Genomic DNA, 21,187 nt, shown 5'->3' with positions numbered 1-21,187 from the left:
AGCAACAAGAAGGGTCGTTACATCAGGTTTCTACCGTTCCCCGCTGCAAGCGTTCCACTCAGACGGTGGGCTATGCTGATTGCTTCTTTGATTTAAATCAAAATGAACACAGATGGAAGGGTCATGCACCAACATACCTTGGTAATAAAACAGTACACAACAAATTGTTTAGCTTGAAAAAAGGACAGCGTTTATTGTATACATTTGGCAGTTATTGCAATTGACAGAAATACAATCCCTACCCCCCCCGCCCCCCCTACTGTGTGCCTCTCCACAGCTTGGCAGCAAATCTGATTCTTAACTACTTGCTCACACTCCACGAGACTGTACTGTGAGTTGATTGGTCTTCTACATCCAGCAAGTGGACGCTTGACCGGAACCACAGCCAATCAGGAGCTATTCCCTCTATGAGCCGAGTGTAGTAAGAAACAGAAAAAAAGGGAATATCTAAAGCACCTGATGCATATTTTGTTTGTGGACATCTGACAACTCAATACTGTTCTCCCCTCTATCGCTCTAACACCCTTGTAACCAAACACACCTTCTTTCAAGGAAACAACCAACTGCCGCCATGAAACATGGCCTGGTGAAACATGCAGAGCCTGATCACCCGCTGTATGGTGGAGTCCCTGTGGTCAAATATGCAAACCAAAGATATGTTAACACTCAGAGGCCCAGCTGCCATTGAAAACTGCATAGATTTTGTACAAAGGAAGAAAAAGGCCCAATCCCATTTCTACCCCTTACCCCTTCCCCTTACCCCTTCAAAACAAGGGGGAGGGGGAAGTGGAAGGGGTAAGGGGTAGAAATGGGATTGGGCCAAAAATTATACTTTTTTTTTTTGCCAATCTGGACCTCATACAGTGTAGCGACTGTATCCATGGAGATAGCAGTCTGCTGGCCAATGTACACTGCACAGGGGGTGGTCCACACGTGGAGAAATACTATTAGGCGTCGGAGTTATAGTGAAGGTCGAAGTTCGACATGTAGATACGTGACCCCCGCGACTAGCACCACATTCCCCTGGCGGACCACCGGGATGGGGGGGGTTCGGCTCGATGGCTACTTGACAGCACGAGGCTTATAGTGGCTTCCACCCTAGCGAGGATGTTCACAGATAACAGCTCAATAACAGCTCAAAGGCGCCCGGACGCCAGGTTGGGAAGAGCAGGGACATGGACCTGAACAGAGCTCTCAATACGGCCGTTAGATGGCGTCAGGGGCCCCAGACGGCCATCAGCTTGAGGAGTGGAGAGGAGTTACAAAAGGCATGCCTTTGTCTTTGGTTTACGTGGAGCTTAACCACTCCAGTGGGAATGTATTCAAGGTGTGTAACAATTGTGGTATAAAGGGATGTTAATATGGTGTTGGTCCAATGTGCTCTCTTAACTTTTCGCATTAACCAAAGCCTGGTAGAACTGACGAACCAGCAACAATTCCCGAACTGCTGATATGCAGTAAAGCAGGGTTCAAGTGCTTTTTTTTCTGTGGCACAGGCAATAATTCTATACTGCCCCCTGTCTGTAGGAGAAATGTTCACAACATACAAAAAAACAAACATGTACATGGAAAATATGGAAATCCCTATAAAAGTCAGATTCATAAAAAATAATGCAACAAAAATAGATCTACGTAAAAATAACTTGTTTTAAAAGAAACCTATGAAACCTCAACCTCTGAATCATAAGCCCTAATAAACCCATAACTGGCATAGAAAGCAACACACATGAATACGCTCAGCCTCTAATTGGATGCAAACACATGCATCCCCACAACATGTCCAAGTACATGTAGATTAACATAAGCTTCCTCCTTTTCCCCTCCAGGATTTGGGTGTGTTTGTGTGTCGGTGGACAGGGCACCGATGTTTGAACAGCAAATGAACAAAACAATCCTGAACGTGAATGAAATGAACTGATCCTCTGAATGAATGGGCTTAAAAAGTGCTTTTACAGCGGAATGTAATAATGACGTGTGGAAATATAGAGTGTGGCAAAGAGTGAGATGGAATACACCAGTGTGCGACTGAGTGCTGAAAAAAAGGAAAGATCTGTGTGTGTGTTTGTGTGTTTTTGTATGTGTGCATGTGAATGCATACGCTCTTGTGTTTATGTATGCATGTTCTGGTTTGTGTGTGTGTGTGTGTGTGTGTGTGTGTGTGTGTGTGTGTGTGTGTGTGTGTGTGTGTGTGTGTGTGTGTGTGTGTGTGTGTGTGTGTGTGTGTGTGTGTGTGTGTGTGTGTGTGTGTGTGTGTGTGTGTGTGTGTGTTTTTGTGCATGTGCATGTGTCTGTATGTCTGTGTGAGATCAGAAGTCAAAACCGGTGCTGGTACTTGGGGAACAGGAAGAGGTCATTGCATAGAGAGCTGGTGAACTCTGACATCTCTTTACAGCGGTGGTGGGGAGTGCCCGGCGCGAAGCCCTCTCTCTCCTTGATACGTGCATTCACCTGGAGGGGGGAAGCAAGCCCACACATTAGAAACCTCAAAGGGAAAGGATTCTCAAATTATGTGTGTCCCCACCCACTTTACAAAATACAGTATATTGCTGCGATCCATGTTCTGGGATTGGATTTATATTGGATTATGAATCGACCGCAGCTGACAATACTCTTCAGATTGAAAAAACTTCAGACTGAATGAAACAGTAGGATTGAAACAACGTTGACATTTGCATGATTATTAGGCAAATTTTGAGTGCCTTTCTAAGTCTTATCAAACAACAGGGCAGGTAACAAACAACAAGGAAACAACACACAAAGAGTTAGGAAAAACGATGGAAAACAAGCCATTACCTGCACCAGAATGTCGGCCAGGTGGGTGTCCCGGGAGCGCAGCCGCAGGGCCTCGTTGAGCTCCTGGACGAACCAGGACCCTCTCTTGGTGTTCCTCATGGCTGCAGTGCCTGCGGTACAATGGTTTGGAGCTTGAAAAACTGCTGTGGTAACCTCAGTGACCCCCCTGAGTTAGCATGTAAGGCAGACATGCTAACATCCACAGGTTATAATAATAATAATGATGTCATAATGTGATCCGAACATCTGATGCCAAAATTTAAATCGGCAGACCCCAGAGATACTCAGACTGGGAAATACAGCTCCACAGATGGATTCTCTTCCTGATGAACTCCAGAGTCAAGGTGTAGGACCACGGGTTTCTACAATGTGGCAGACCTTACAATACGCCCTGCTGCCGAGGGTACAGCTCCTTATCCTCAACTGAACAATTAACTGGTTGCTCTTGAACTTCAGTGATAGATCTCCCCGAATGCACCGTGCTCGAGTACGATTTTTCTCTCTTTAGTGCCGGCGTTACACCGAATTCTGCGACCCACCGAAAAGTGTGACCCCAGGGGGCGCTGTTGCATATTTTCTGCAATATGCTCGAGTTTGAGGCGTAGACAGGCATGACAAAAACATACATAAAACATAAGCTCTCCCCCCCCAACCATTTACCTTTTTATTAAAGGTGCTTAATAACGATAGGAAGGCCCATGCAAGTGAATGGCGCAGTCTACAGCATTAAGAAGAGCCGTGTAATAAGTAAGGGATAATGTATAGAATGCCGGTAATTATCGGGAAAATAAGCCCCGACAGGGCTAACAGGACACCGACGCGCAGCGAAGGTGTCTTGCTTCCCACTGAAGGGGCTTAATTTTTGATAATGACCGGCGACGTTCTATACATTATCCCGCTTAGACGGCTACGTTCCAAAACGAAAAAAATACTTCACATGGTGTGTCTTTTTACAATTTATTTGTTACCAGCATTGGTAGTGCTGATCAGCAGAGAAAATAGTCTGCCAAAGACGTCGACGTTGCTTAGCAACCGAAGACACTGGGGTTGAAAAGTTACCAGACTACTTGAGGAGTAATACCAAAGACATCATAGGCAAAAAGTCCTTTGTTTTCCATGACAGCGGTCAATTATACTTAGCAACGGTGCCAGAAGTTGTGAAGAGCCCATGCAAGTGAACGGAGCGTTCCACGGCATTGAGAAGACCTGCGAGAATCCATATATTTCCATAGTGGTGGGTACAAAATGAATCATGACGAAATCTGGTGGGGACGCGTCCCCGGCGTAATCGACGCCTATGACTATACGTCATCCAGCTCAGGTGGCGTAGCCTTGCGTGTGCGCTTGTCGGCTCATTAGCATCTGTACCGTGGCCTGAGAACACCTCTCCCAAGTGTGCTCAGGCCACGGAATTGAAGTGGACTTGAGTACAGTTGGCGTGCTCACACTAGCCAAAATATCTAGACTTGAGCACGGTACAGGTGTGAAACGGACTTGGGCATACAGATGGCCCAGTGTGAGTGCGCCCTTAGAGGGTAAAAGGAGGCATACGGCTGCACTCACTTAGTCTCTGACCTTTCAGCGAAGCAAAGCCACAGATCATGTCCGAGCGCTGGGGCAGCTTGATCCTGGGCCTGCCCAGCGACACGGGCCGTCTGGAGCCAGGGTCTCCCTCTCCCTCCCGCCCTGCGTCCCGCTGCTCACAGCTGGGGGAGCCCGTCCTCTCCGGCCCGTCTGTCTGCACCACCCCACAGTCCATCTCCTCTGAAAGACATTGAGGGCGTTTTGTTAGCGGTGGGAGTAAATAAATGTGATCTCATCACCACATCACACTGGACCGGAGGAGACTGGTTAAAGGTTGTAGCCAGACCGCCGCAAATCATTCATTATTAGTCAATCATCAAGGGCATCATGTTTGAAAACATGATGACATGGTATCTGAGATAATAAACTTTTTTCAAACATAATTATTTATTTTTATTTATTACACGGCTGCTGTGGAACGCTCCGTCTCTTGCATGATTTTTTTTTGGATAATTCACCGTTGCTAAGCATATAATGACCGCTGCCAAGGAAAGTTTTTTTTTGCCGTCTTTAGTATCACTCAAGTAGTCCGGTAACTTATCAACCCCAGCGTACTCGGCCCCTTCAGGGCGAAGCAAGACACCTCCGCTGCGCGTTGGTGTCAAGTTTGCCCTGTCGGGGCTTATTTTCCTGATAATGACTGGTGTTCTATACATTATCCCGTACATAATTGTTTCTTCTATACATTTAGCATAGAAACTTAAAATATTTTTTTATTTATCTCACCAGACCACAGTGGTCACTCTAGGGGACAGAGGGTAACGGACCAGGGCCTTACCCCCTCTGCAGGCCTGGACGAAGAACATCTTGGGCTTGTTCTGCAGGAGCGGGCAGTGGGAGTTGTCGAACGCCTCAAACACCCAGTCCAGCTGAAACACGCCCCGGGACACAATTACACACATGAATGGTGGTCCTCTCTTTCCTCTTGTGTACGGAGTGCAAATGAAAATACAAAGACACACACGTCCACACACTAACACACACACAGACACAGAAGTCAACAAACAAACACACACACGGATATACTCACACAGACAAACACACACACACACACACAAAGATACACACACACACACACACACACACACACACACACATACACACACACACACACACACACACACACACACACACACACACACACACACACACACACACACACACACACACACACATTCACACACACAATGGATGACATCAGATTCAACACTGTTCTACAAGGTCAAAACACACCCACAGACACAGACACACATACATGCACACAGATCACGAGATTTGAAACAGATTTATATGGGTGGGCGATACAGGAAATAAAAATATCCTAACCCGATTTCTTTGAGGTACACAAATCAATGATATTAACTCAATTGTATTGCAAGTATTACCAAACTTATTTCCTTAGGTAAAAAAAGAGGCCTTAGATATATGTGATGGACAGGCTAGATGGATTCAGCGAAAGAATCAGGTATGAGATGCCGTGATAGGTCAGAAAGCTATATTGTCTCATAGAGCAAGTGTATGAAAGCAGTTGACCGGAAGCAGATATTCCTACAGTTCACGCACTAATACTTGACGAATGACATTGCGATTTTTAACAAATGACATGAATGATAGCCTACATCAACTGCACTATTCACTATGGGAAAGAGAGAATAATAATAATAATTGTTGTATAATGTTGGACCTAATGAGAGAAAACAAAAAAAGATTTAGAAGGGAGAATTACAGAACGGTAAAAAAATAAAATATAGTCTCCAACATGTGCTGTGCATGTTTACTCTATATTCACGCTAATTATTAAGTGATCTTAAGTAGTGAACGAATGGGACGAGCCGCGGTCCAAGTCAGGTCCCAGTCGTTAACACTGCTGCTGACCCATGGTGGCCTGGACCGCCTCTCAGTCCCTGCTTAGGATCGCCTCATTGCGGTCTGTGCGTCTCCATACACGGGCAACGGTTTGATTTCATCAATGTTTTACCAATGCCGATACCAAAAATAAGCCGCTGCTCAGACGAAGCTTCACCATCCACACACACTGTTGGGTTATGCTATAGGTCTTACAAAAGCGTAACCCTTCATAAAGGTAATAAGAATTACTGAAAAATGTGTGATTTAAGATTTGGCTGAGAAAACCATTTTGGATGTGTGCACGAGCCATAGAACTTCTCTGTAAAGGCATTTCCTGCAGACATTTCATCGTTCTTAAACTAAGATCTTCATATCACACACCCCTACTGCTTTACCATACGGAACACACACACACACACACACACACACACACACCTGGAGTAGCTCTCCGTCTGTGCTGTACACAGCTCCGTCCACGCCGTGGGACAGCAGACACACCACAGAGCTGTCTGCCGTCCTGTGCTCTGGAAGCTGGCAGAACTGCTCAATGCACTCCCGCATAGCCTGGAGACAGAGGGAGGGTGGAGAGGTTATCATACCATGAGCATACAGAGAGAGAGAGAGAGAGAGAGAGAGAGAGAGAGAGAGAGAGAGAGAGAGAGAGAGAGAGAGAGAGAGAGAGAGAGAGAGAGAGAGAGAGAGAGAGAGAGAGAGAATTTAAGGATAAGGAATAGAGGTGTTGATGTGGTCCAAGAGTTGTAATTCTACTACAATCTGAATAGGGGGCAGTCCACTCGAGACCACCCTATATGTGTTAAAACTAAACAAAATAAAAGCAACAGCGCAGCCAGACACTAAGCAAGACACTGTGGGCTCACACTGTTGCTTTCATGTAAATGATCAGGGTCCTTCGTGTGCTGTCATGTGTGCTTTGCTTGAACAGCACTTTCACACACATGCATCACAAGGACGCCGATGTAAAACAGCATCTGGCAGCATATGCAAACCACGCTACGGCTGCCATGCAAACATCTTCTTCGTTAGCGCCTGGTCTAAAATAGGCTGGGGTGCACACTTTTAAGTGTATGTTGGAGAGGCAACGTGTCGCAACGAGGCGTGAAGATCCTCTGGAGGTCCAGTGATTCATGCCTGCACTCGTTACACTGACCGCTCCTTTCACTGCTCTCTTTTGCCAGCTTTAGGCCAGGCTTACTATTACAATAATAAATATAACCGCAAGCGGTGATTAACGGGGTCCAAGCAAAATTAAAACGTCAAGAACACACTAATGGAAGATAGATAAATATAACATATAATTGTCATATTTAAGGAAAGATGTTCCACTTATAAACCTGAACTGCAGCCTCATTCACATGGTCAAAATGTCTATTGATAAGCACACAACACCCAGAAAACTCTAAGCACACGTGTGTGAATTAAGGGCTTCCTTCAAAGAATATACCTGAAAAATCTTTGAAATTCTGGGGAAATTAAACATTTGTAGTCAAGAACACTAACGGAAGAAATATGAATATGACAGAGTTAATTATGAATGAAAAATTGAAATGTTGTGTTTCTTAAATGAGTGGCAATGACAGAATGTCATGTTCAGCTTGTTCATAATGCTCCCATCAGGATTCGAACTCTCAACCTTGGGATCACCAATACACTACACGGCAGTATCCCGTTGAGCCACTGACATTCCTGAACTGCATGGAGCCTCATTCACATTTTGAAAATGTCGATTGATAAGGACACACCATCAAGAAAACTCCAAGCACACATTTCACAAGAGAATTAAGGGCTTTCTTAAAATAGTACAGATCTGAAAATGTGCACTGTTGATGGTATCCACCTAATGATAGCCGTATGATTGTTATACAATAACAAAATGGTCATATAGGCAAAAAGGATTGAGACTGAGGACGTTTGGCTTTTCTATGAAATTGTGGGAAAAGCAAACGTTTTTAGAGCGGAAGACCAGGGTGAAACAGATGCATCTGATTTTAGAGATAAATATGATGAAAGAAGTTTGAGTCCAGGTCAATCTAGTAAGGAGAAATAAGGCTAGTTCATAATTTGTTAAAACAGCGCCACCTTTGGGTGCAGTACAACAATTTGGGTTTAGGGGTAGGTGGGGGTATTGGTATCCACCTAATAATAGTTGTTTGTTTTTTTATACAATAACAAAATGGTCATATAACAAAAATGGGCTAACTGCTCAAACTTTATTGGCCAATATCTCTCAAATAGAACTACCGTAAATAAAACAATGTTATGGTTCATATTTTTATAGCCTGCAAATCTTTTCATCATGTTTGGGTTTAATATGAAATTGTGGGAAAAGTAATCATTTTTAGGTCAATCTGGTGAGAAGAAATAAGCCTAATTCATGATATTTTACAATAGTGCAACCTTTGGGTGCAGTACCAAATTTGGGTTTATGGGTAGTGGGGGTTATTGGTAACCATACCTGAACATTTCAAGAGCTTTCGACTTACGGTATAGGCTGCAGTATGACATTTAAAGAATTTCAGGGGGAAAAAACCGTTACAGAAACAATAGGGGACCGAGCAGCTTTGCTGCTCGGACCCCTAATAATGGCTTGAATTTATATAGCACTTCTCAGTCTCCCAGAGCGCTTTACATAGAGTGTATGTGTGTTGTGGGGATATCACACCTCCTCGACTTCCACACTTCTAACATGGGCAGGGTCCGCAATTAACACCTGCCCCAGGCTATGCAGTTGTTTTAACATGGTACCCTGATGTTTTCTTTTCCCTGCCAAATGGTCAAATGGATAGGCCGGTTAAAGAATATCAGGGATCCATATTACAATGTTGGATTCTGAACACAGGATAGAAAAACCCTGACAATAACAGACGTTGGTGATAAAAGATGTGCTCTATTATTATGACCCTTATGATCCTTATTATCATGACTGCACTAGGTGTTGGTCTGACCTGAGCGGTGAGGTTCCGGTGCACGGAGACTACAAAGTCCAGCTCTGTGAAGACCTTCCGGAGAACCTCCTCGTCCACCTCACCGCCCTTCCTGTGGTCGAGGTCAGGGGCGGTGGAGGAGTCGAAGGTCACGTTACTGATCACTAAGGCACAGCCTCTCGGTGACGAACACATCCTGTAAGACTGGACCATGGGAGAAAGAGAGGGATGTTAAGCACAGGGACATTGGAAGGAGACAGAAACAGTTTTTTGTGGTTTAGTGGTTATAAGTCAGATGATACTATTTGCAATGAATTAATTTAGACAAATGACGCTGATGATATTGTGCCTGATATTTTAATGAATTTGCATATCATTGTATTTATTTTGATGAATAAGTAATAACAATTACAACTGGTATTCATTTAATTTGTCGTTGTTTCCTATTCTTTTTCCTTTTTTCTCAAAACCAAGAATGTCCTTTTTCGATGACCATCTACCACGAAGGGGACAGAGGGACAGTAAAGACCACTAAAAATCTTTACTGTCTCCCCATAATACAAGCCCCCACATACAAACTGAACATGTCGTCGACGTCTAGAACCATTGAGCTTCTATCAAAAATATAGTAGGGTTGTGTTTCATATAAAACTGTCCTGGCTCATGATAGGTGGAAAACAGAACGCTAAACCCCGCCTTCCCATTCCACCCCAGCTCAGGTTTAATGTTTCTCACCTGTTTGCAGCGAGTCAGGTAGAATTCTTGGGTGCACGGAAGCACTGGGGTTGTAATAGGGCAGTCAGTATCCAGACTTGTTTCCATGGAATCTGAAACAAATATTAACACACGGTCACAGGCATTGCAACTGACGGTCCTACTGATAAGGTTGTAACAGTACCACATGATTAGTATACAATCAGATTAACAAGTTGAACTAAATGTAGGGAAAAGGTTTCTTAAATAAAACCTTTTAGTATGGTTTAATGCACAAGAAAACATTACCATTAAATGCTTTTGTTGTTTTGTCATGTGAAATGACTATTTGTCTATTCTTGGAAGGAACCAGTGAAGAGGAATGTCGTGTGAATCGAGTGACTCCATTCCAATGTGCTAAACAATGTTCTCAAAGCACTGACTGTTCCCTGTGTTCCCTTCTTTGTAAATATTCAGGTTCTCATCTCCACGTTGCATTATGTCTAGCTTATGACTGCTAGAGAAAGCCCCAGCAGGGTCAGGGTATCTCCACTGGGGCGTGGTGCAAGATGCTGTAAATCTCTCAGAGCCAACCGCCATTCCACTTCCACTCAACCACAAGGTCAACTCAAATGGTTTCTCGATTCAAACAAAACCACAAACTCTTTGCCTTTTCTCAGACACCCCACCCTTTTGTTGCCACGGACACATAATATTGTTGAAGGTATAGGAGCATTGGTGTTGAAGGCTACACTGTCACTTACCGTGTGTCCGTTGTCTCTTAGCTGCTATGGCCTCTTGTGTAGGATGGGGAAGAGGGGCCTCGACAAACCTCTGCAACTGAACATCAGGCATTTGTTATTTAAAGCATGGGGGGTCAGTGGAAAACGTTTTGTGGACAAATGCAGAGCCTCTAACGTGTGAAGCATCCTAGTATTGCTGTCCTAGCAATTTGTATAAATGTTAATATTAAATATTAGGTGTTAGAGACGGCCTCTATATGGTCACCTCTGTCCCTTCACCCTCCTTTCTCTCTGAGTTTAGATTCTAAGAGCCGGAAGCCATCTACGGCTGGGATGCGCCAGCCTCATACCTCTCACTGTCTATCTGCAGGGCAAGTGACTGGACCACAAGGTCTACTTACTTAAATACTATTATATTACATATATATTATATTATCTTCCTGGATTTTAGTTCATGTTGCCAATTTCCAAGCTTGGATGTATGTTTTACATAGTTTGGTTTAGTGGTTTTGTTATAACATTGATAACAGCTGTTAAATATTGATAAGAGGGCCCCACTCACCTCACTTATTTCGTCTGGGTAAGTCTTCAACACTTGTGTATCTCGTTCTGGCTGAAGTTTCGAATTCTGTAAGGCACAACAGTCGAATGTGTCAAGAACGCCAATAGGTTTATAATGCATATACTCATATACGCGTGTACATTATTGTGATCATCATCATGCATAACCTTACGCTTGTGCTGTGTTTCTCTATCAGGTCACACAAGTGGTGCTGCTCAGTGTCTCGCAGTGCTGAGCAGAAGCTGTTGAACGCACCGGGGCCCCGCTTGGGTAGAAGGAAAAGCAACCGCCAATTTTGCTTTCCAGAGGTTTTCTCGTTCTGAAGTATGATAAAAAAAAAATGAATTGCAATAAGAATTATAAAAAGTATGAGGTAAGCCATCACAACACTCATTCGCGCCATTCACGTACCAGAACGCTCTCCGCCATTTCATCGTTAAGGATTTCGTCCGCCTGTAGAGACTGGACAAGTTGCGCGTCTACCACCATTTGCTTGCAGAGAACCGCAGACAGCTTACGGAGAGTCCGCTTGTCCCGTTCTGACATCCCGCACTGCAGCATGGTCGGCTGTGGGTGTACACAGACTGAACTGTGAAAAGTAAAGTGACTGTGATCAACCCTAGGACACCACACACGAGAACTGAACGTAGTAACTGTGTAATACGTTGCTTTGTTGATGCTTTGTATGCTTTTTGGACTGACTATATGACGCAGGACAAAACGTTAACCATGGACCTCTACTGTTTTTACTGTCAGCAATCCCAATATGTGTAATTACCAATCTACGGATCGATAATGACCAACGTTTAGGCATGGGTTTGCGCGCGTACGCTACTTACGCAAACAAGTGTATCCGAAACTATGCACAATAGATCTAAGGATATACTCAAGGGACGCATTTTTTAATTGTTGTCATACCCCATGCTTAAACACATCATTCAGTGTCGTATTGAACTCTAGTGCTCTGCAAAGGACAATGCTAACCAGCTAGCTAGCTAGCGGATTAAAATTACAATTGTATAAAGTTACTACCTGCTCTACCTTCTATAGATATTGACTACAATCATTTTACTCCAATAACCAGAAGCCTATTGGAAAACATTTAGGTCCTTAAACATCGATCATCCCACGTTATTTACTCACATTGGGTCGCCTGTATTCCAACTTCCGCGGCGCGGGTCGCAAACAGCGAAGTGGGGGCGGAGTCAAAATTCACTATTTTTTTTATTAACCAATGACAAGAGCGCGTTCTTTGACTGACTTCCCAAGGAGCGAAGCAGTATGGTGTTTGCAGCGGGTGGTCGTCTGCTGTTTATCACTGGTTAAGGACACTTTTTGAATTTGAACTCAGCTCTCTGTAAACAATAAACCAATTGATGAAAACACTTGGAAGAGTGACAGAACCAGTGACCAAATAGTAGGCTATACACGAGTGAAAGAAAAGGGTAGCCTATATCATTGGTTGGAAAACAAATGAACTAAATGCAGCCCATGCAATCCAAGGGCATGGTTTGTGTAGGCCTAAAACACGTTATGCAATAACGTTCATATATAAACATATATGCATTTATAATATCAGAAGTCTGCTTTTTTGTTTGTTTACCCCTTTGCTCTCTTTATCTTTTTCTTATTCTCTGGGCTTCCTTTACCCTCTCCTGCTGTCTGTCTCCCCGCCCTCGCTGTGTGGTCCATCAATAATTGATGATTTCTCCTGACTAAAAGGGTAACAGGTCCATGAGAAAAATCTACAATATCTATTCCCTTCCAAGACGTGTGACCTCAGTCCCTCCTCAGAAAGTATTACTAGTGGAATATTACATCATGCGATCTATAAACGCAGCTCACTTACTGGCACGTCTCGTGTCAGAGGTCGTGGTGGCTGCTTGTTATCGAAGTGTACCTGTGGCCAAGAGTGGGTTAACTCGGTGTCTCTGAATGACAGCGGGATAGAGAGAAGGAAGTGCAGGGGAGCTTAAATGAGTGAGAGGCAGGGGGCATAGATAGAGGAGGAGGTAGAGGAGGAGGAGTGGCAGAATGATAGAGAGAATTAATTCAGTCCTTAACCAGCCCCATCAGATTGACGCCACAGCCAACTGGTGTATGTCAAACGCACACAGTGCCACAGAGTCATGGATGAAGAAAAGAGGAACATCCAGTTGCTACCAAGGAAGACAAGCGTCACTCTAGAAACATGTGGGAGGTGAGTGGAGACATCTTTAACTTGAAAAGATCAACTCAACCGAATTTGTATGAAATTGTATGTGTGGGCCGATAGCCTACGGCTCCTGAAGAATGAAGGCTCCATTTGTCCGGTGTAATAACATATTTCCCGCTTCTGTAGATAACCCTTCATTGTTCACAGTGCAGGCCGGTTTACATGTTGTAATGAGAAAACTGCATAGGATTCACATGCTGCTCTTTCCATTTTTTACTATTATTACAATAGCAAGCAATAAATGCGGGCATGCACACATTAATCCTTGATGTGTGCATATCCACCTGTGGCTGCAGAGCAGAACCAGACCTCAGCACACAAGACGTCCTGGCCCTTCCTGCTGCAAGGGACGCAAAGCCCTTCTGCTCTGTCAGCAGCAACCAGAGGGTGATCACCATTGTCATCTGTTCAGCATTTGTTTCAGACGGTTCATTATATATATATGTATATATAAACATATATATATATATATATATATACAGTTCATATATATATATATATATATATATATAATGAACTGTCCGAAACAAATAGCTAATATATATATAGGCCTACTATATTTTTATTTAATGCATTCAAAGAATGATTGTCGAACACTATAACAGCAGCATTTTCCACTTTCATTCCAGTGAAATGTTGTGAGTCATTCGTTGTCATCTTCCTCTTTAAAGGCATGTTTCTTCTTTTACTTGTCTGCCGTTCGACTGTTCCTCCTCTGTCTGTCCCTGCGACCGACCGCTGTTGATTACAGGTTACGGAGCTGTTCGAGATCATCGAAAAGCTGCAGGTAAGAGTTTTAAGTGCACATCTTTTTTCCTGCTTCCTTGATGAACAATGGCATCTTTTCACCATTGTATCACTGCTCTTCCTCCTTCTTCTTCTCCATCAGGGAAGTAGAATAGACGAGCAACGATGTGTATTCCCGCCACCTCTTAAGGTCAGCCACCCTAAATTCCACTCTAAGCTGTAAGCAGATGCATTAGACACATGGTTTATTGGACCACAACGACAACAGTGCTAAATAATAACAATGTAAATAAAGGTGAATGAACAGACCACCATTAACAGGCCTCGTCTTGTTTCCGTCGCAGACCCAACTGCTGAAGATAGGAGGTGAGGTGCCCCTCGTTCTCCCACCCAAGTTGGGAGGCTACTGGCTGGATCCCCCCCTGGATAAGCTTGTAGACATGAGCCCCTGCACTTCTCCCCAACACGGCCTGGACCCAGCCTGCTATGATATATTGGAGCGAGACAGCGATGCCAAGATCTACCGAGAGTTCTTCGGCTCACTAGTTAGTGGGCATAACCTTCATTACTATATTACAAAAATATAAGCGATTGTTAACATTCAATCGATTATCGTGTTTGCATGTATTTGCTGTTTAACAATTTCATGTCATTTGGCAGATTCTTTTTAGCAATAAAAAAAAAAAGGTCAAGAATGACAGGTAGAAATGTGAAAGAATGCAGAAATTAGTGTTTGAGTGCAGTGCCCCTAGCTGGGAGCCAAGCCCCACCCTTACCAGTAGACTACCTGATGTAGCTGGTCCGTCTTCTTTCTTACAGTACCATCACACGTTCATAGCAGTGGATGCCACTCTGGGTCCACTGGTGCTCTCTGTGTGTTTGGAGGGAGAAGCTCAGAGAATACGAGTCATCTTAAGGTTTGGATATTTGGTCGACTTTATTAATCTTTCAGGGTTTAATGATTTAGACTTTTGATAATGTAGTGTCTTTGAGTATTTATATCAGTTTTATACAATGTTTAAATGTATTTTTATTTTTTATTAATTTTTTTATAATTATTGTTGTAATTCCAAAGTAATTTAAAGCCTCAAGAATCACATACATTTCTGTCTATGTTGAATATATTTCTTTTTTTATTTTATTTTAATTTTAAAGTTTTAAGAAAGCATCTATGCTTTCTAAAAAACAATATTGTTGTCTTGCAGGATGATGGAGTGCTCTCTGCATGGAGTTTTCTCCCTTTCTCTTTTCCACAATGTTCCTTCTGCTGTTGAGTTAGCCAAGGTAACCAGATTACCTGCAGTTGAAAGATTGTAGATCTCTTTATAAAAATGCATAATATGAACTCCACTGTCATATCACTTCTAGAGGCTCTGTGAGAATGTCACCGTGACCCGGTTTGAAGCAGTCAGCTATCTGAAGGTCGGACACTATTCCATAATTGAAGATTGACATTTGCATTGAATATAAAATATATATTCATCCATGCCACTACTTTTCCAAAACGTATCTCACCTTATTCCCTTTCTGTTACATATCCTTATGTCATCTGTCATCAAATCTCCAGGCTCCGGAGTTGATAATAGCGTTTGATGAGCACAGGGTGTCTTCCAATTTCAAGTTTGGTATCCTGCTTCAGAAAGAAGGGCAGGTATATTTTTTAAAAACCCTTTGGAACACATTCTACTATTATGTACAGACCGTGCCCTCCATTGTGGAAATGTGTCTTTGTGTTCAGTTCACGGAAGAGGACATACTGAGCAACACCGAGGAAACTCAGGAGTTCCAAGAGTTCCTGTCCATCTTGGGAGAGACAGTTAAACTGCAGGGATTCACCGGGTAAAGGGAAAATACCTAGCAGTGTCTTCATTTGAAATTACAAATATGTCATGCCCTGTCATCACATGAGGTCTCATATCACTCTTGGCTCAGATTCAGAGGAGGTCTGGATGTGTCTCATGGTCAAACTGGAGACGATGCAGTCGTCACTTCCTTCCAGGGAAGACACATCATGTTCCATGTAGCCACCAAGCTGCCGTTCACTGAGGGCGACCCGCAGCAGGTCAGCGGCTGCATCACTGTAATCAATTTCGTCACAGCGATTAAGAGCCGTCTTTCCAAATGAGATGCCTCAAACTTACTGTAAGACGGTAATGTTTGGAAAAAAGATCATCGGCAATTAACTCTTCCCCTCCTCCTCCTCCTCCTCCTCCTCCTCCTCCTCCTCCTGTCATCTTCTATCTCCGCTACTTAGTTACAGAGGAAGCGACACATTGGGAATGACATCGTGGCATTGGTTTACCAGGAAGGCAAGACCCCTTTCATCTCTGATATCATCAGCTCCCACTTCCTGCACTGCTTCCTGGTGGTTCGCAAGATCCGGGGAGAGCAGGATCAGAGAGCATCAGGAGGATACCAGGTCAGCCATTAGCAGTGTATGTAAGGTGCAGAAATTAGATAACTACAAGGATTGGAGTCAAAGACAAAACAAGAATGGATTGTTGCAATTATGAGATAAATCGTTTGTTCGGTCTTGATGCTTGTTAATTTAATTAAGAACATCATCTATTTGCAGGTGTGTGTGACCGCCAGAGATGATGTCCCCCCTTTTGGTCCTGTTCTACCAGATCCTCCCATATTTACAGATGTAAGGGACCGGGAGATACACCGCAGGACAGCCTTCACCTCTATGTGTTGACCTAATGCAAATATTTAATCTGACTCTCGTCCACCAGAGTTCCTTGCTGAGACAGTTCCTCCTCACCAAACTTATCAATGCAGAGATCTCCTGTTACAAGGCAGAGAGGTTCAGCCGTTTGGAGGTAGGCAGATACAAACGATATGGAAGCAAGGCTCTCAGTAAGGTCAAAGTTCATTCACAATCAGCCGATACCACTTTACCCATGCTTGTTCATTATTCATCATCTTTCTTATCAAGCTTCGCACCCGTTCGTCCCTACTAGAAGGCCTGCAGAACGAACTGTCCGCCCGCTCCCAGTGCATGCTGGGAGATCCATCCTCTATGACATTGCCATCGTGTGACGGGCTTAGGGGCGTGTCCGAAGGCAGTGGAGGTTTCATCGAAAACTTCAAGGTTAATCCTTAATTCTTATCAGTCCTGGTTTGGAGCTTCACCAAATAGGGTGTAAATATTTTCTGTCCTGATTCTCTCACCAGAGAGCCATACGCGTGCGCAGTCATTCTTTTGACACACTCGGTGTTCCCAAGAAAATCGGGGGGATTGTATCGCACAGGCCAAAGGTAAGTTATCCACCTCTCTTAAAAAATAGAATGCATAGGATGCAATACGTTTTCTGAAACGAGTGATATTGAATCTCATTTCTGACTTCATTGCAGACCGCATATGCAGAGAAAGATGATGAGAGGTAAGGGCAATGAAATTTAAGCAACTGTTCAGTTATCAAAGTAGATTATTACAGTTAAATGTATATGTGTTCATCAACAAACTTGCTAAAAAAATAGGGTCAGTTTGGGCTCCGTATATAGACACAAGGCATGCTTCTCTTCTGCAAAAATAAATATATTGTGCAGGCCACATTTCTACTTGCGCTGGATTAACATTTTATATAGGCATGCTGCTGCTAATGCATTAAAACCTTTATCATCCATCTCTCTGTATCATCTCAGCGGATAAGTACTCTATTCATCATTGCCTCTTACAGCAAGGCAGACTGGCCCTCCCTCATAATAAGAAGGGAGGAACACAGTTTGATGTTTATAAGACTATACGACTAAAACTACCAGCCTGTATCACCTCAATTTTAACAGTGGAAATCCAGTTTACACACACAAGCAGGCTAGTTCTGCATGCACCTGGAATCTTCTCTGAACTAGGGAAAACCGCTTTAAAATGATGTGCCACAAAATATTTTAATAAATTAAAACAAAGACTGAAACGAGAAAAGTGCATTCTGCTGGGCCATTGCAAAGCAATATTAACCAACATGGGACGGCCCAATCCTCTATGTATCAGTATATTGTTATATAAGTCTAATAAGGTTATCTCTATTGCAACTGAGTTTTATTAATCAATATTTTATGTGTTATATTTATTGCATTATTTATTTATATTTTGATTGTTGGTAATTCCCTGCTCTGCTACGTTTTTCTTTTATTCCATATCTTACCTATTTCATTATTTGTATATATGATGTATTCATTTATATTTTTTTTACTTTATGTCCATATCCATAAGCGTACATATCTCCCTGTGTATTACTGCCATTAAATATTCTCTGTACATACGGGCCTCATTAAAATGTCATGGGATTTTCGAGCTTCTCTCTTTAAATAAAGGTTGCAGATAAGAATAATTGGGGTTATTTTCTGCTTTTCAGTGAAAAAACCCCAGACTCTACAGTTCCTGTGGTAGAAAATTCAGAATCAGCCAACATCGAAAACCAACAGTGTTCTCATGAAGAGTCATAGCTACGAAGTGTATACAAATACGCACCCTGATTGTCTATAATTGTTTAAATGAAATTGTGTACTATTTTATTTTTTCTAGTACATTTTAGTAGGCCTAAATGACACAGAATGTATTTTATCTATTGTACTTGTAAACTACTCGAAAAATAAATGTATTTCTTCATTGATCAAAAACCAATTGAAGGGCAAAGTACGGTCAAACATGTTGTTTTTCTTGTTATATTCAGCCCAAGGGCAGCCAAGGGGTGGCAGTATTGTGTCTGTCGATCCGCTCCTTTTCTTCCAAAACAAATGAAGCATGCATGAAAGCGGAAGGAAGCTTCATCGTCAGTGGTGGGTTGCTAATGCTAGAACAGCAACATAAGCAACCGGATGAGCACAAATATCACTGGGACTTCTCGGTAGTAACTATCCAAATGGTTTACATGTCTGCAAAATATCGTTCACTTCACTACGTAGAATGTATCAAAAGTTCAATATCTCCCTGCACTACATCTAAACGAAGCAGAACATTTTATTCAAAGATATAGTTATATATAACTGATATTGAATTGACACATTTAATGCGCAGACTTGCCAAGTTGCATTGGAAGATTCAAGTGAACTTTGACTTACTGCAGAAAGGTAAACAGACAGCGACCCTGATTCGATAGATTCAACTTGCTGTCTCCCTCCAGAAATACAAATAAAAGTATTATAGGCTGCGTCGCAGAGGACGACAATCCAAGAGACCGACACTTAAACATCCTGAAGATGTCCTCTAAGAAAGTGGTCGAGTTGTTCTTTGATGTGGTTTCCCCGTACACCTGGCTTGCATTTGAGGTTCGTATGTCATGTTGCTATTACAATGTAGAATATGAAATACAACAAATAATAACAATGTGCATATTGTGCATATTTAGGTTATGTGCCGATATCGAAACGTGTGGAACATCGAGCTGAAATTGCGTCCTGGTTTCTTGGGAGGCGTTATGCAAGGGTCTGGTAAGCTTTTGGTCAATCAGTAGCTGAGTTTAACCTTTTTTTGTTGTACTTTATGTGTTGCTATGCAAACATGTCTATGTTTGCATAGATATATGTGTGTCCATAGTTGACAATCTTGTGTCACAATTGTGTGTTCATAATGTAGGAAACAAACCTCCTGGGCTGGTTCCAAACAAGTTCCTGTACATGACCAAGGACATGGAGCGCTTGGCCCAGTTCTTTGAGGTTCCCCTTAAGGCACCAAGTAACCCTTTCGAGGCCATGTTTGAAAAAGGTAAGGCTATCCATCATTGGGCTTTACAGCTGTTTACAACGGCAACATCATTAAAATGCCACCGTACAACCTTTTACCTGGGAGTCAGACATAGTCACCACTACAGAATACCCTGCTCTCTGTTATTCAAATGCTAAACTGTTTAAAGATGTAGGAACCAATCCCTTGTCCACATAATGAACAAAATCGTTTTTTTTGTATAATCCATCCCAGGCTCCTTGTCTGCAATGCGGTTTGTGGTGGCCGTGCAGGGGCAAGCAAAGGATGACAAGCAGGTAGAGCTTGTTTCTAGGGAGCTGTGGAGAAGAATCTGGAGCCAAGACAAAGACATCACCACACCTGAGTCCCTCTCCGAGGTACGCCCCATCCCCTCAGATCACCTCTGACTGTCTGTCTACTAATCAATTGCTAAGTGGTTTAAAGTGTATAGAATGGAACGGAATAACTGGTGCAATGTGTGCTGCTTTGTTAACTGCTGTTGTCTTGCAGGCAGCGATGAAGGCAGGGATGTCTGCCAGTGAGGTGGGAGAGTTACTGAGACTGTCCTCCACCAAGGAGATTAAGGACAAGTTGAAAAGCACCACACAGGAAGCACTTGACCACGGGGTAAGAGAGATGACCTTGTCTGAACTGTTTTGGTTTGTTTAAGTACATGAATGAGTTTGGAACGAGTCAAGGCGGTTTGTTTCCTACATTATAAGAATTCCATGTTTCCATGTTCCATGTCTGAAAACATCTTCCAAGTTTTTGGACTAATCTGAATTGTTGTTGGTATTTGTGCAGGCTTTTGGCTTCCCCCTCATCGTTTGTCATGTAGATGGAAAGCCAGAGCCGTTTTTTGGCTCTGACCGTTTTGAGCTGATGGCACACTGCATTGGTAGGCATTTTTTAACTCTCCAAATAAAATTATGAGTGAATTATCGTTGCTGATTTCAGATTCATTTCTTTGTATCCTTCATTCATCGATATATTGCTTTTTATGTTCCAGGAGAGAAGTGGCTTGGACCTCAGCCCAAACAATCCCCTGCCAAACTTTAAGTTTTGACACTTGCCTTTAGATAATGTGGATGCTGTTCACTACTGAGTGCTTCATCTGTGTACCGATATCACTTTCTAAAACTCTTCAACGTGACAATTTAACTCTGAAAACAGATGTGTTTGGTTTCACAAAATATCCTTGCTTCATAAATAAATATTGTAGAAATTGTTATTTCTACTTCTATTTCTAATGTTATTATTATATATATATTATATTATTTTTTTAATGATCAAGCTATTTTTGCACCTGCGTCTTGTCACAAAGGTGAGAAAAGCTGCCACACAGGTTCGTTTTTTAGAAATCTGATGTAGGAG

General features: G+C 42.7%; 3 protein-coding genes across 6 annotated transcripts; 2 read left to right on the top strand and 1 right to left on the bottom strand.

Annotated features, from left to right (window-relative positions):
* Positions 1–260: 260 nt before the first annotated feature.
* Positions 261–12,360, bottom strand: casp2 (caspase 2, apoptosis-related cysteine peptidase). 3 transcript variants are annotated; one of them, XM_056602613.1, is made up of 12 exons: positions 12,309–12,360; positions 11,577–11,754; positions 11,338–11,484; positions 11,166–11,231; positions 10,625–10,700; positions 9,903–9,994; positions 9,189–9,371; positions 6,661–6,789; positions 5,156–5,246; positions 4,357–4,557; positions 2,794–2,903; positions 261–2,448 (listed from the first exon to the last, which is right to left on the bottom strand). In XM_056602613.1, exons 2-12 carry the CDS (start codon positions 11,724–11,726, stop codon positions 2,314–2,316), a joined length of 1,380 nt encoding a protein of 459 aa, XP_056458588.1. In that variant the 5' UTR covers positions 11,727–11,754; positions 12,309–12,360; the 3' UTR covers positions 261–2,313. The 3 variants fall into 3 exon arrangements, with proteins under 3 accessions (XP_056458588.1, XP_056458590.1, XP_056458589.1); XM_056602615.1 differs by having other exon boundaries at positions 4,369–4,557; XM_056602614.1 differs by having other exon boundaries at positions 11,577–11,732; positions 12,309–12,353.
* A 667-nt stretch (positions 12,361–13,027) lies between these two features.
* Positions 13,028–18,817, top strand: rap1gapl (RAP1 GTPase activating protein-like). 2 transcript variants are annotated; one of them, XM_056603139.1, is made up of 18 exons: positions 13,028–13,365; positions 13,677–13,767; positions 14,132–14,167; positions 14,270–14,317; positions 14,472–14,672; positions 14,947–15,044; positions 15,333–15,411; positions 15,496–15,549; positions 15,695–15,778; positions 15,866–15,966; positions 16,060–16,189; positions 16,382–16,546; positions 16,703–16,774; positions 16,863–16,949; positions 17,066–17,221; positions 17,305–17,388; positions 17,485–17,513; positions 18,486–18,817. In XM_056603139.1, the coding sequence occupies exons 1-18, from the start codon at positions 13,295–13,297 to the stop codon at positions 18,574–18,576; spliced, it is 1,677 nt and encodes a 558-aa protein (XP_056459114.1). In that variant the 5' UTR covers positions 13,028–13,294; the 3' UTR covers positions 18,577–18,817. The 2 variants fall into 2 exon arrangements, 1 of the variants encoding a protein (XP_056459114.1); XR_008897015.1 differs by lacking the exons at positions 17,485–17,513; positions 18,486–18,817 and having other exon boundaries at positions 17,091–17,221.
* Positions 18,818–18,911: 94 nt separating this feature from the next.
* Positions 18,912–21,051, top strand: LOC130392590 (glutathione S-transferase kappa 1-like). Its single transcript, XM_056603145.1, has 7 exons — positions 18,912–19,398; positions 19,479–19,560; positions 19,706–19,834; positions 20,048–20,190; positions 20,324–20,440; positions 20,618–20,711; positions 20,823–21,051. The coding sequence occupies exons 1-7, from the start codon at positions 19,330–19,332 to the stop codon at positions 20,870–20,872; spliced, it is 684 nt and encodes a 227-aa protein (XP_056459120.1). The 5' UTR covers positions 18,912–19,329; the 3' UTR covers positions 20,873–21,051.
* The last annotated feature ends 136 nt before the right edge of the window (positions 21,052–21,187 follow it).

The sequence above is a fragment of the Gadus chalcogrammus genome, chromosome 11 (assembly GCF_026213295.1).
Source record: "Gadus chalcogrammus isolate NIFS_2021 chromosome 11, NIFS_Gcha_1.0, whole genome shotgun sequence".
NCBI classification, from domain to species: domain Eukaryota; kingdom Metazoa; phylum Chordata; class Actinopteri; order Gadiformes; family Gadidae; genus Gadus; species Gadus chalcogrammus.
This window is presented reverse-complemented; position numbering and strand designations above follow the sequence as displayed.